General features: G+C 45.6%; 1 protein-coding gene across 1 annotated transcript in view; it reads right to left on the bottom strand.

Moving 5' to 3' along the window:
• Window positions 1–14,704, bottom strand: part of GALNT15 (polypeptide N-acetylgalactosaminyltransferase 15) — a 53,754-nt gene that overhangs the window by 13,066 nt on the left and 25,984 nt on the right. Inside the window, exons 6-8 of the mRNA XM_038002910.2 lie at window positions 8,043–8,210; window positions 5,135–5,252; window positions 3,604–3,798 (exon numbers count right to left, since the gene is read on the bottom strand). Of these exons, the coding sequence (XP_037858838.2) occupies window positions 3,604–3,798; window positions 5,135–5,252; window positions 8,043–8,210 (481 nt within the window). The remainder of the gene's footprint in view (window positions 1–3,603; window positions 3,799–5,134; window positions 5,253–8,042; window positions 8,211–14,704) is intronic.

The following is a 14,704-nucleotide window of genomic DNA, read 5'->3' as shown; positions in this document are numbered from 1 at the left end:
TGCTAACAGGCCACTGCACATGTGGACAGCCCTCCAGGGGAAGAATCAGGGAAGAAGGGACACAAGCCCCCAGAAGCATGCCAGTGTATAAGACCCCAAGTCAAAGATCAAACCGCACACTTGATCTATGAAGTCGCCCACTTGGCCCTGTTCCAAATGTACTTTACTTCCTTTCATTCCTGCCCTAAACTTTTCCTTTTTTTTTTTTTTTTTTCCCCGAGACAGGGTCTTGCTCTGGCTCCCAGGCTAAAGTGCAATGGGGCAATATCAGCTCACTGCAAACTCCACCTCCCTAGCTCAAGCCATCCTTTCACCTCAGCCTCCCAAGTAGCTGGTACTACAGGTGTACACCACCACACCCAGCTAATTTTTGTAGATTTTTGTAGACACAAGGTTTCACCATGTTGCCCAGGCTGATCTTGAGCTCCTGGAAAACTTTTTAATAAACTTTCACTCCTGCTTTAAAACTTGCTTTAGTCTCTCACTCTGCCTTACGCCCCTTGGTTGAATTCTTTCTTCTGAGAAGGCAAGAATTGAGGTTGCTGCAGACCCCTATAGATTCATCACTGATAACAAGAGCCAAAGGTTGATCTCAGGTTTATAAATCTTTTTGCCATCCATCCATTCCACCAATAAATGTTTATGGAGCACCTACTACGTGCGTGGAATTTAACTAGGCATTGGAGATTTCAAGGTCAGCAGAATACTCTTCCTGCCCTTTTTGAGCTTGTAAGTTTGTGGAACATTTGTTGAGTGCCTTCTTCTTCTTCTTTCTTCTTTCTTCTTTCTTCTTCTTTCTTCTTCTTTCAGAGTCTCGCTCTGTCGCCAGGCTGGAGTGCAGTTGTGTGATCTTGGCTTACTACAACCTCCGCCTTCTGGGTTCAAGCAATTCTCCTGCCTCAGTCTCCTGAGTACCTGGGACTATAGGCACGTACCATCATGCCCAACTAATTTTTGTATTTTTAGTAGAGATGGGGTTTCACCATGGTGGTCACGATCTCTTGACCTCATGATCTGCCCGCCTTGGCCTCCCAAAGTGCTGGGATTACAGGCATGAGCCACTGCGCCCAGCCGAGCACCTTCTATATACCAAATACATCCCTGCCGCCCCCCAAATTCAGACAGAACTACAGAGGATAGCTTCTTTATGGACCTCCAACTATTTCTGGAAAAGTATGGTATCTACATTTGAGGATTACTGTTTCGATGTTAGAGAGCTAAGAGACAAAAAATACTAAAAGGTTGGACTAGTTCTAGTTCTACTTCTGGTTCTCTCCCCACTTTTATTTAGCAACTCACCATCTCATGGGGCCTCGATTTTCTATTTTATAGAATGAAGGACTTGGGTGAATACAAACAAGCACTTAAAAAATCCTGCAATCACCATCTGGACAAGCAAACTGGATTTTCCCAAAAGCAGACCAGTCATGCTCTAAAAAGTCATGTCAGTCCCCAATTTCTGTAATTGTCTAGAACAAAGTATATATTCACAGGTACTTCTAATTGCACCAACCAATGTGGGAAGAAGGTTGAAGTTCTGTAAATAATTTGCATACTGTTGCATTAGGCTGGCCACAGCCAACATGCCATGTCCTAATGAGCCTGTCTGGTGGAAAGTTAGTCTGGCGCATCAAAAATTATGCCATATTTAACACTTCTTTAAGAATTCTTTATAAATGCAGTCTGTGCCAATGTTAAGAAAATGTCCTCTGAAAGCAAAGAGCTAATACTAAATTGACATCCCAAGAGAGAAAAATAGCTGCTTTGGCCAAAAGAAACCCAAGGGATTAAAAACCACAGAAACTCTGTGGATCTCTACAGAACGCTGTAGAAGGCCACTTGCTCCCCATTGCTAATTGAATAAAGTCTAAACTGTTTAGCCTGACCCTCAGGGGCTCCAGAGTCTTTCCCCAACTCCTCTGGATGTCTGAGTTGAACCCGTTCAGTCATTCTTCAGATGTGACCTCCGCTGAAAAGATGTCTGTCATGAGCCTGTCTAGGATGAATCACTCCCACCTTTGTTAACATTATCTCTTCCAGAGGAGCTCCTGCCCCACCAGGAACCTGATAAGCATTGGGTATGGTTCTCTGTCCCCTGTAGGACCCACCCAGGGCCTGGCACAGAGCAGGTGCTTGGTTGACCTTTGTTGACCATTAGTAGCCATGGCAATGATGATGGTATTAATAGTAAACACACAAGCAGGGCTTACTCAGTGCCAGGCACTCGTCTAACATGTTTTGGATTTATTAACATATTTATTCATCCTAACAATGGAAGGAAAGCTTAACAAATGAGGAAGCAGAAACACTGAGTGTTTAAGTAACTTTCAGATCATATAACCAATACTAAAACCCAGACCATCTTGTTCTTGGAGTCCATGAGCTTAGCCATCAGACTACACAGCTTCTAGATCGGGGTCTAGAGTTGGACACATGTTTCCACTTCCCACAGATAGAGATGGAGAAGGAGACTAAAGAAGAACAAAGATGCTAGCTAGTAAATGCGCTGGGTCCTTGTGAGAGTTTTCCTTTCCATCGCAATGCCTTCCTGGAGGAATGAAGGAAGCCGCTGTTAGTAGCATTTCTCCTGTACCGGGAAAGGAGCCAATGCCACTCTGTGTAATAGTGTGACTAACCGACGGGGTCCACGAGGAGACTCTAGCCTGCCTAGATCTACCTTAGGAATTACTGTTGAGCCCTGGGATTCTGTGTACTGTTAACACTTTTCCCAGCTAAAGAAACAAAGATCCTTGAAGTTCATGGAGCCCTGACACAGTCCAGGCTCTGGAAGCTATTCCCACTTAGGGAAGGGGTTGGGTCTAGAATAGGGAGGAGGCAAAGCCCTGAGGACCAGGGCAGAAGGGGAGGCATTGGGGCTGTTCTGCAGGGCTTCCCTGTCAGGCTGGCCCTGCACTCGGGCATGTCCTTCCATTTAAAGTGGCTAGGCTTCATCTGTGGCATGCAAACTCACATCTAACTCACACCCCAGCAGCGTGGGCTGCTGAGGGGCTTGTGGAAGCTGCTCCAGAGTCCCCACTTACAGCACAGCAAGCTGTGAACCCACTTCCCACACTGAACGGCATTTACGGGTCACTCTGGAAGGACTGAGCTAAAAAGCCGCTGACCAATTGATAATGTGCTGTTTGTGGATGTTTAGTTAAATGTTTAAATTTTTTATTTTTCTGTGGCTTTTTTTGGACTCTACTTTTATATTTAATATGTGTTTCATGTCTTGGATAATTTCACAGCCCTGAGCCCTTTGCTCAGGATGAAAGGAGACCTGGCCTTGGAGACCTGGCTCATCGCTTCTCTGTGCCAACCCCTCCCCTGGCCCCAGGTGAAGGATCCCATCCCATAGATGTCATCCCATAAATGTTAGGGAGCTTCAGGCCAAGGCCAGCTGTGATGTCCCATGGAGAAGCCGGAGAGACAAAGGACAGCCTCACCAGGTAGAGGAGCCACTTGAGACAGGGCAGCTCGAGGGAAGCTCAAGCCAGAATCTTCTGTTTTCCCCTCCAGGCAAAAGAAAGGAGCCCTCCCTGGCCCACCTCCTGCTGCTGGCCCTGTGCTGGACACAGAAGCCCCACCTGGCTCTCTCCTTACCTTGCTCAAGGAGAAGGCCTCTGGGTTATGCCTGTAGAAGGTTTCCTTGAATGACCCCAGCCAGGTCTCAGCAATGCGAACCTTGTTCCTCAAGGTGGCCTCCTGGTCAACGGGGGAGGGGGCATCCTGATTTCCGTAGATGTGCCCTACCCGAGAGCAGGGAAGGATTTCAACGGAGCCACCGCAGAGCCAGGCCTGCCACGAAGGGAGAAGATAAATACCTTGGCATTCCGCCTTTAAGAACGGTGGGAAATAAGGAGCCCTATCTATGAGGGGCTGGCAAAACGCACAGGAAATCATGAGCACTCAATGTGAAGGTGATTATAGTCCTCAGTGTGGAGTAGAGTTTCCAGATTTGGAAGTTCTGGCCATGGGAGTGACAGGGTGAAGAGAATAGAGGCAGTTGTCCCAAAATGGGGACAAGGGGGCCATCCCCATGCAATTACCTGAATATGTGACCCTTCAAACACATGCAGATCCAGCACTTGGAGAGATGTAGCCTGTGAATTAGCACCCCTACTCCCCAAAGGACACTTCCTCAGGGAAAAAGATGTCCCCAGTGGTCCGGGAATACCTCAAAGCTTGTGAAGTGTGCTACAAAGGCACCAGGGGCTGTTTGTGGTAGAGACAGAAGCAAGCTTTCCTGAGACATAGTCTTTACTATTTCAAGAAATTTCCCTCTGCTCTCCCACTCCCAAATGGCTGGAGGTTACTTGGCAGGAAGCCTCTCATTCCACATTTGGGGACAAAGGTTAAAGTAGAAGCGGTCCTAGGATAAACAGCATATGAATGGAAACACCAAAACGGGGGTTCCCAAACTGTGTGCCAAGGTACCCCAGGGTGCCACAGCAAACTCATAGGGTCTGGTGTTTTTCTGTGAGAAACATGGTGACATCCGTTGGACTTTACGCAGAATATAAACTTCAGGTAATTCACACTTTCAGCATTAGATCTCTGCACTTTTGATGACAAATATGTTTCTGGGGTTGGGTTTTCAGAGGGTAATCTGATGAAAAAGCAAGTATCATGCCAGAAAGCAATGTGGAACAGGAAATGAGGGTGACTCCAAGGTTTGAGAAGTTGTGCGGTGCCCAAAAGGTGCTAAGTTTTTATGACAAGTATTAAATTGTTTGGACCAAACTACTCAATACACAGAACTTTGGGTATTTGCTTTGGACTATGGGTGCTGCGAAAAAAGTACTGAGATGCTAAGAGTGCTATGAACAGAGAATGTGTGAGAGCCTCTGGAATCTCTGCACAGAAGTTAAAATAACTGAGACTATGCCCATTCCTGGAAGCAGGTTTTGAGGGTCAATTTCATGAAGGCACTGAGAGTGAAACCAAGCTACAGCACAAGAGAGATGGGAAACTGTGAGAAATGGAAGGGTTGACACACAATACAGGAATGACTTGATAATTTTCCCACAGCCTCATTCCTTCCCAGTGATATTTCTAATGCCTGCCTTCAAGATGTGACCATACACACCACTCCAGAGATCTGACCTGTGTCCTCCCTTGGTCCAGAACATACCTTGAAAGACAGTTCGAGGTTTTCACCACCCCGCAGCGACATAAGAGTGTCATACGCTCCGGTGTTTTGGAAGTAATGTCTGTCCATGGCCACCACCTCTCCGGGCACCACAGGGCTCCTGGACACAGAAGACGGGCAAGACATTGTAGGTCAGAACCCAGAGCATAGCAGGCAAAGCTGGGGGCTGGGCTTTCCCAGGTGGGAGCTCCAGTGACTGAAAGAACAGGCTTTGGGCTCAGGTGGAATGCAATGTTTTTAATTGCAAGACTGGAGCAGAGCCATGATGTCAGAAATCCCAGTATTTGATGAAAACAGAGCTATTCTTGCTTAGGCCTTTTATACTCTGTTCTCAGGTACTGCTCCTAGAGAGGGCCCAGGGACCACATCTGAGGCTCCCCTGCCCTCTGGCTTGAGTCCCTCTGGAAAGATGTTTGGGAAGAAGGCCTTGGTTAAAATAAGGTACCCTGAGAGAGGTAGCACCAGGCCTGACACAGCGACATGGTCAGGCTCATTCCTCCTTTCTCTTTCTCACCCTCTTTTGTTTTCCTAATGACCATCCACCCTCTCCCCAATTCTATGATGAACCCACCAGGGACCCTGGAAGCAGCTAAGTCCCCACTGCTCTAGGGGAAAAATAAATGATTTATAAACACAGGAAGCTAGAAACCTTTAATAAGGGAATTCAGATCATAATACCTCTCAGAGAGATTTTAAACAGAGAAAGATGTAGTCAGAAGGTTTTTGAAAAAGGGTCTCTTCATCTAGGAGAAACAAATTTTAATGCAGCCACACTCTGGGAATTTTTCAAAGTATAAATGACTAAGAGTTCAGATTTTTCTTAATTACTGAAGAAAAAGCAATGCATTAGCAAAGCTACTGGCCGCTAGGTTATAAAAATTCTACATTATACCAGAATACTAAAAACTGATGTTGTAATGCTTATTCAGTATAATTTCCAATTCTGCCACTCCCAATTTGTAAGATCTTAGGTGGGCTATGTGTCTTTGAGCTCAGCTTCCTCACCTCTAATTAGGGATAAAATAGAGTTTCGTAATTGGGTTTCGAGGGGTTGAAAAAGGTAAGCCATGTAAAATATGTCGCTCTGTGCATGCTACGTTTTAAATGCTCACTGGATTTTGATGTTACAAGTTCAGCATTCCTTTTCTGACACCTGTGGGGCCAGTGTGTTTTTTTTGTTTTTTTTTTTTTTTTGAGACGGAGTCTTGCTCTGTCGCCCGGGCTGGAGTGCAGTGGCCGGATCTCAGCTCACTGCAAGCTCCGCCTCCCGGGTTTACGCCATTCTCCTGCCTCAGCCTCCCAAGTAGCGGGGACTACAGGCGCCCGCCACCTCGCCCGGCTAGTTTTTTGTGTTTTTTTAGTAGAGACGGGGTTTCACTGTGTTAGCCAGGATGGTCTCGATCTCCTGACCTCGTGATCCGCCCGTCTCGGCCTCCCAAAGTGCTGGGATTACAGGCTTGAGCCACCGCGCCCGGCCCAGTGTGTTTTTTAATGCAGAATTTTTTGGACTTTCAAAGGGATATACACCACATACTACACATCACTCGTAGTGGGTTCTGGGCCGACACTCTTTAGTCAAATATGCTAATTTTGACTGTGAAACATACACATATTTCACAGTAAGCAGTAAGTGGGATAAATAAGGCCGATGCAGACACCCATGTCAGTTCAGGGCAGCTTTTGCTGTCTAATGATTTTGTTTTTGTTTTTGTTTTTTGTTTTCTGTTTTTTGTTTTTGAGACAGAATCTTGCTCTGTCACCCAGGCTAGAGTGCAATAGTGTTGTCTCAGCTTGTTGCAACCTCCACCTGCTGGGTTCCAGTGATTCTCGTGCCTCAGCCTCCTAAGTAGCTGACTTGGAGGGACTACAGGAGTGTGCCACCATGCCCAGCTAATTTTTTTTTTTTTGTATTTTTAGTAGACATGGGGTTTCACCATGACGGCCAGGTTGGTCTCAAACTTCTGGCCTCAAGTGATCCGCCCGCCTCGGCCTCCCAAAGTGCTAGGATTACAGGCATGAGTCACTGCACCTGGCCTGCTGCCTAATGAATTATTAAACAAATGCTTAGTTTTTAGAGCTTTTTGGATTTTGCAATTGTGAATAATGAACTGTGGCCTTGTATTTAAAATATAACATAGCAGTGAAGCTGGTGTTCTCAAGGGCTTGGCTGTCTGGGTTTAAATTCTGGATTCACCTCTCATTGACTTTATAGTGTTGGGAAACTTTTAAAATCCTTATGTACCTCAGAAACCATGGAGGCAGACAACCAACCCCACTGTGTCCTTTCAGAATTCCTGACCCACAGAATTCATGAGCTTAATAAAATCGCTGTGTTTTACACCAAGTTTGAGGTGGTTTGTTATGCATAAGATATCTAGTGTGTCTACTTAAATAGAAGAGTCATCCAAAAACCAAACATGTGAGAAGTCACTCATACAATAGGATATATTTGAGACCGAGACCTATGGTTCTTAGCATTGACCTGCTTGAATTCTTCCTGTTTGCTAAGATGGGACCGGAGGAATTCATACCGTACCTGATGAAAGAGCTGGGCCAAGATTCCATCTCAGGTTGCCACACTGGGGCATTAACTGATGCTATCTGGAAGAGCCTGGCAGAACTTTATGAATACAGCAATATAATGGTGGTAACACCTACATCTGGGTGCCTGGCACTCTCTAAGTGCGTTTCACATATTAGCTCATTCAATCTTCACAACAACCCTATAAATAAATACTATAATTGCTCTCAATTTACTGATAAGGAAACTGCGGCATACATTAAGTAATTTACTAGGAAACTGTGGAGGCAGGATTAGACCCCAGGCAGGCAGGCTGCAGAGTCCATCTTGAGGAGGCAACGGCAAAGCAGGTGTGAAATGGGGCCTCACCTGATAGGGCTTATTGGGGACTGGAGGGCCTTCCTCACATGCTCCGGCAAAGGTTCCCAATGGAAATCCAGCTTCCAGTCCAACACCCCACGCTGCAGGTCCTTCGAGGGGTAATACTGGAAAGTCTTCCAGTCAATCACATCTATCACCGGAGATACCACCCGGCTCCTGGAAAGAATTGTGGAATCAAACAAGGGACATAAAGCATTTACTTGCTGAGGCTGGAAACATAGTCTGTACATGCACTGCCCAGTATGGTGGCTACCAGACACCCATACCTAAAATGGGGTTTATCCAAATCAGGTGTGGAGTAAAATACACCCTGGATTGAGAATACTTTAGTATGGAAAAAAGGATGCAAACATCTCAATAATTTTTACATTGGTTACATGTTGAAATGGTAGTATTTTGGATCTATTGGGTTTACTAAAATATATTATTAAAATTAACTTCATGTTTCTTTTTATTTTGTAATGTGACTATTAGAAACTTTTAAATTACATATTGTTATGTGTTATATTTATATTGTTATATTTGTATACATGTGTGATATTTATATTGTATGGCAGGGTTCTAGAAAATGTTTTTCCATAAGGAATTGGGGTCCATTGCTTTAAAGAGCATGCCAGTACTTTTCTTTCTTCAAAAACCTTTCTTGACAGCACTGAGAGATACAGAGAGGGGTTCTAGGCTCAGCTCTGCTACTAATGAAGTATGTGATCTTGAGATACCTGTTATACCTCTCTGGGCCTCAGTTTCCTCATTTGTACAATGGGAGGTTGAACTACTTCCCACAAAGGCCTTTCTCAGCTGCAATGCTCTAGGACTGTGGCTCTTAACTTCTTTTGGGGTCCTTGATCCCTTTGAGATTCAGGGGAAAACTGTGGGCCACTCCTGAGTGAAAACTTATATGTCCATGTAAAAAATACTGTGCACGATGTCAGAGAGTTTACGGACCCCTACTCTCAGGTCTAGTTCTCCTTCCTCCTTGTAGCATAAAACTTGATTGGCTTGAGAAATCAGGATTTCCAAGCCCTGGAAGTGTCCCTACTGTCAACGCATGCGTATATGAACATGTGGTATCTATAACCAAAGTCCTGAATCTTGGTTTACTTGCTCATTTCCTGCTACTGTTGGTGATTTTTAGCCCCATTTTATTTTTATTATTTTTTTGCACAGGCTGGAGATATGACTGCAGAGTGATGTGGGAAATTGACATGGGTCATATACTTTTTAACTAAGTGGGTGTACCAGGAGCTGCTATCCACCTAGCCAATATCTCAATCACATTTTCTCCCCCTGGCCTGTCATGATAATTATGTCTCAAATCTGTGCCATGGAATGAATCAGGCCTGAACTTCAGGGTGGCTAGAAGGTATCACTCTAAGAGAAGTGAGATTCCTGGGAGGGGAGATACCAGCCACATTGTGTTTACACTACCATCAAATTCCATCTCTGTTCCATCATCTTGGAGAGAGCCAGGGTGGTCCCACGATTTCATTATCTGCTTTAATCTATGGCTTTAGGTAACTGATATAAGTGTAAGGAGTTGTGGGGTCTATATTTAGAGCAGGGATCTGAATATGCTTTTCCTGCCTCTTTCACATTGTTTCTGCTGGAAGGCAAGGGAAACATAATCCCTCTGGGTCTCCTCTATTTTGGGGGTACCCTGCATTGACCTAAGAAAACTGAGAACCTAGACCGGGGAGGAAATGAAGGCACCCAGAGCCCGTTCCAGAGTCTCCACTTACTGTGTAATGAATCAGGCAGATGGATAAATTTGGCTATTGGCAAAGCATTTTGTGGAATTTTGGAATCAGGAACTAGGGAATCGTGTGACTGAATTAGGAAGAAATGCATGAAATTTGTGCCATCTTCAGCAATCATAAAAGGACAAGAAAGGGACTTGCATTCAAGCATTCCCACAGTTAGTTCATCCTAGACCTCTGTGCTGTGTATTTATTTCTTTTTTTGTTTTCTTTTCTTTTCTTTTCTTTTTTTTTTTTTTTTTTTTTTGAGATGGAGTCTTGCTCTGTCGCCCAGGCTGGAGTGCAGTGGCACAATCTCAGCTCTGTCTCCAGGTTCACGCCATTCTCCTGCCTCAGCCTCCCAAGTAGCTGGGACTACCGGCGCGCACCACAATGCCTGGCTAATTTTTTGTATTTTTAGTAGACTTGGGGTTTCACCGTGTTAGCCAAGATGGTCTTGATCTCCTGACCTAGTGATCTGCCCGCCTCAGCCTCCCAAAGTGCTGAGATTACAGGCGTGAACCACTGCGCCCAGCCTCTTTTTTTTAAAAAAATGGTCTCACTCTGTCGCCCAGACTGGAGTGCAGTGGTGCAATCTGGGCTCGCCGCAACCTCCACTTCTCAGGCCCAAGTGATTCTTCAGCCTCAGCCCCCCGAGCAGCTGGGACTACAGGCATGAGCCACCATACCCGGCTAGTGTGTGTGTGTGTGTGTGTGTGTGTGTGTGTGTGTTGAGAAACGGGATTTCGCCATGTTGTTGAGGCTGGTCTCGAACTCCTGAACTCAGAGTGATCTGCCAGCCTTGGCCTCCCTAAGTGCTGGGATTACAGGTATGAGCCACTGCACTTAGCCTGTGCTGTGTACTTCTTAACAAAGGAGTACAACATTCATTATGTTTCTCTTTTTGTTTTGTCTTTCTAGAGGCTCAGAGTCACATGTAAAACTTACTTCTAATAACTGTATTACCCTTGACTCCCAATACCCTCTTTTCCTTTCTGAAATCTTCTTTTTCCTCTATTTTAACTGTGTACAACAGTGACTAATCATGAGCCTCCCTGAGTACATTTTGGATAGAGATAAAGAATAAATGTCAATGAATGAAGTGAGGAGTGCTTCCTATTTTGGTCTTTATTCCTATGGACCATAGTGGTTGCCTAAGCAGGGCTAAATTACTGACTCAAAAAGGGTGATTAATTAAAATAAAAAACCCACAGTCCTCTATTTAGCTTTGTGGTTTTGTACCTACAGATGTGTCTGGTGTTCTTGGAATTCATGTAAAGCAAAATAGCGAGACTACCTCGTTTGACTTGGAAGGAGCTGGAAGTGTCTGCTTACTTCATCATTCCCTCACCTGTGAATTGAGTTTTAACCCTCAGGCAGGTACAAGGTTAATCCTATGTTAAGCCTTTCTAAGTTCCAGGAGATCAAGTACTTGCGTTTTAAAAGGCAAACAGAAGGTGTCAAGCTGCCAACAAAGACTGGCTCACTGAAATATGTGAGATCAACGAATACATTACTGTCCAGATATTCAAGAGCTAACTGTAGTTTCAAGCTTCCCATAACCTTTTACCACGATAAAGAATAAGCCCTCATTTATCTCATTCCTTGTTAATTCTCCTGAGCCTGGATGTTCCTCGAGGTCCATGATACATGAGCCATTTTGAAAGTTCATGCGTATTCTTGGTGTTTGTGGAAAGTCTCTTATACCAGAAGCAGAAGGCTCTGAATTCTCCCTTCCCAGAGCTCTTGCTGCTCAGGTGTGACCGCAGGACTGGCACCAGCTCTTGCAGCGGCAGATATGAGGACGTGTCATGCTGAGGGGTATGAAGTACGATGGTGGCTGGAAAGTTTCCTCGGGGCATCTGAGCTGAAGAAGGCTGCTCCCTCTGGGGGGCCAGGAGGCATCCTGACCTCCTGCTGCTCCTTGACGCTCGCACACGTGCACACACACACACGCACACGCTCGCTCCCCCACACTCAGACTCTCACATGCTCACACACACACACTGACTCACATGCACAAACACAAGGGGTTCTTACACTGCTTTCCATCATTTAATCCCTCAAAGGGCAGAGTGGGAGGTGTTCTGCTCCCTGCCCCACATTGCTTCTCCCCACAGCAATCCTGGCTGATCCTGAAGGACTGGATGTCTCGCAGATAGGGACCAAACCCATCTTCAAGACCCATCTTCAAGTAAGAGATAACTTGGTCAGCTTCTTGAGATGATACCATCTTTCAGCCCCTTTCAAGGCTGTCCCTTTCCCCTTAGAAACCTTCATCCTTCCGGGGGTATGGCTTCCACTGCTTGGCTTGGGTATGAGAGCTGGCAGTCAACACAAGGCAGCTGGGAGCTGGATACAACAGCTAGCCTTGATTCCCTTCGTTGTTACTTCGTGTAGAAACTGGCCATCAATCAGCACCTCCCAGGGCCGCCCTAAAATCACTTGCTCATAGGGAGACTCTGTGTAGGGTTGCTATGAACAGTTACAGGAGTTGTGCACTGTGCAACCCAAGAGAACACCTCTAATATCATCGTTACCGTAAATTTGCATTTTTATTTTGACAATTTACGGACAGTTGGCATTAAGATGTCTTACTCTAATAAAATCAGTATGTTATGACCAATTTTCTGAGGAATGGGAGTCAGGAGGAATGGTCATGGAGAAAGGATTTCTACCAATTCAAATAAAGTTGCCACATGGTTAGTAGGAACCTGCTAGGCAGGGACAGGGAACAAAGGCTGGTCAGCAGGCTCTGAATTCCTTGGCCAGGGTATGGAGGAGACTACGACTCTTTGAAATAGCTGATTTGTGGCTTATTGCACTGTTCATTCACCACTCCCACCCCACCTTTTTTTTTTTTTTAATAAGCGCTCTTAAAGACCCTTTTTTGTCTTTTGGGCACTGTGTCCTCATCTGGTGACAGAATGTCTCCTGACACAAGCCTTGGAGACAGCCGGGCCCCTTTCCTCTCCATGTGAGGAGCTGCACCAAATGGCTTCCGCAGCTTGGCTTTGCATGAGGCATGTGGGTAACGTCCCTGGGAGACAAAAGCACACGCTGAATGAGGCTGCTCTCCCTGCCACAGCTCACAGAGCATCACCATGTGGAGTGGAGAGAGTGGGACTCAGATACCAGAGGTGGCTTTTCTTCCAGATCCTCACCTGCCAAGGCCTACAAGCTGGACACTGGGGCCCAGAGAAAAGAGCGGACAAGAAGCCATGAATGAGGTGTGGAGAGGATGAAAATGTGGTCACATCACGCAGAAGAGATGGAACCCAAAGAGGAAGGCAAGCCAGTAACACACCAGGATCAGAGGCCCAGTGAGTGTGTGTGTGTGTGGGTGTGGGTGTGGGTTTGTGTATGTGTGAGTGTGTGAGACAGAGAGAGAGAGAATGAGAGACCAAGAGACAGAGAGACAAAGACCATGAGAGAGGTAGAGAGGCAGACAGACAGAGACAGACGGGAGGAGAAAAGAGGAGAGGGGAAGGGCACAGGAAACTAGAATATCTCTTAAGCACAAAGGGCTTCCCAGGGAGCCCCATTTTCTTTTTTTCTTTGTAGCCTAGGACACTGAGGTACTGCCGTGTCATTCTCCCTTCCCCTAGCTCTGTGAAATGGGCCCCGATGTGAGAAGCAGATACGAGGGACTCACAACAGCAGGTAACACATGTCTCACAACCGGGGTGGGGTTAGGGGTGACTAATATTTCTCCCTGACCAGCTTCTCCAACTCTTAAAAAGAAAGTGTATACAATGAAAAGAGCACTGGACCCAGAGTCAGAAGACCTGACTCAGCTACGAATTATCTGCCCTTACACATCATGTCACCTCTCTGAGCCTCAATTTCTCCCCCTATAAAACAGAAGCTAAAATACCGGCCTGAGGCATCTCATGGGGGTCATTAAAGAAAGCATATGAAATAAGTCTGTGAGGGTTATACATACATAAAGTTTAATGATATTAATTACTGCATTTCTAAATGTCTGCATAAAAGAGGCGTAGAAAACAGCCCAGCTGTCAAGTGGCTGTGTGACCCTCAGGGGTCTCTTTTACTTTCCTGGAACTCAGGGTTCTCGACAGCCAAATCATGAGGTAGGACAAGAAGATCTTCATGGTCCCTCTGAGAGCCACCTGTCTGTGATAACAGATGGGAATTAGAGGAGAAATGGGCGAGATCAACTTTAGAGTCTGACTCCAGTGATGGACACTGCTGTGATTTCAAGATGGTCCTTTGCATGGAACACAATCAAAACTGGCAGCTTCAGAGGGCTTGTGCATTTTCTTTTCTTTTCTTTTCTTTTCTTTTCTTCTCTTTTCAGGATGGAGTCTCGCTCTGTTGCCCAGGCTAGAGTGCAGTGGCATGATCTTGGTTCACTGCAACTTCTGCCTGCCAGGTTCAAGTGATTCTCCCACTTCAGCCTCCCGAGTAGCTGGGATTACAGGCGTGCACCACCATGCCCAGCTAATTTTTGTATTTTAGTAGAGATGGGGTTTCACCATGTTGGCCAGGCTGGTCTCAAACTCCTGACCTCAGATGATCCGCCTGCCTCGGCCTCCCAAAGTGCTGGGATTACAGGCATGAGTCACCGCACCTGGCCAGCTTGTGCATTTTCGTGTCCTAGTTCTTGTCCTAGTGCTGAATTTATGTATGTCTTCTTTTCTCATGAGATGTGAGTCAAGAGGCAATCTGTCTCATGAAACTGGGCAACATTAATCTGTCTTGATCTCACTTGAGTTCTGATTGTTCTTCTTTGTTAAAATGGAATGCTGAACTATTAACAATTTACTTTCTGTCATTTGAAACCGTCTCCATTTGGCAGGCTGGTAACTCCTATGTCTCTAGGATTCATTCCAATGTGGTCCAGAAATTTTTTCTTATATTTGATTGATCATCCCGAACTTCAGGTGAGAT

This window comes from Chlorocebus sabaeus, chromosome 15 (genome assembly GCF_047675955.1).
Source record: "Chlorocebus sabaeus isolate Y175 chromosome 15, mChlSab1.0.hap1, whole genome shotgun sequence".
Taxonomy (NCBI): Eukaryota; Metazoa; Chordata; class Mammalia; order Primates; family Cercopithecidae; genus Chlorocebus; species Chlorocebus sabaeus.
The sequence above is the reverse complement of the archived record's forward strand: the minus strand, read 5'-3'. Positions and strand labels throughout refer to the sequence as shown.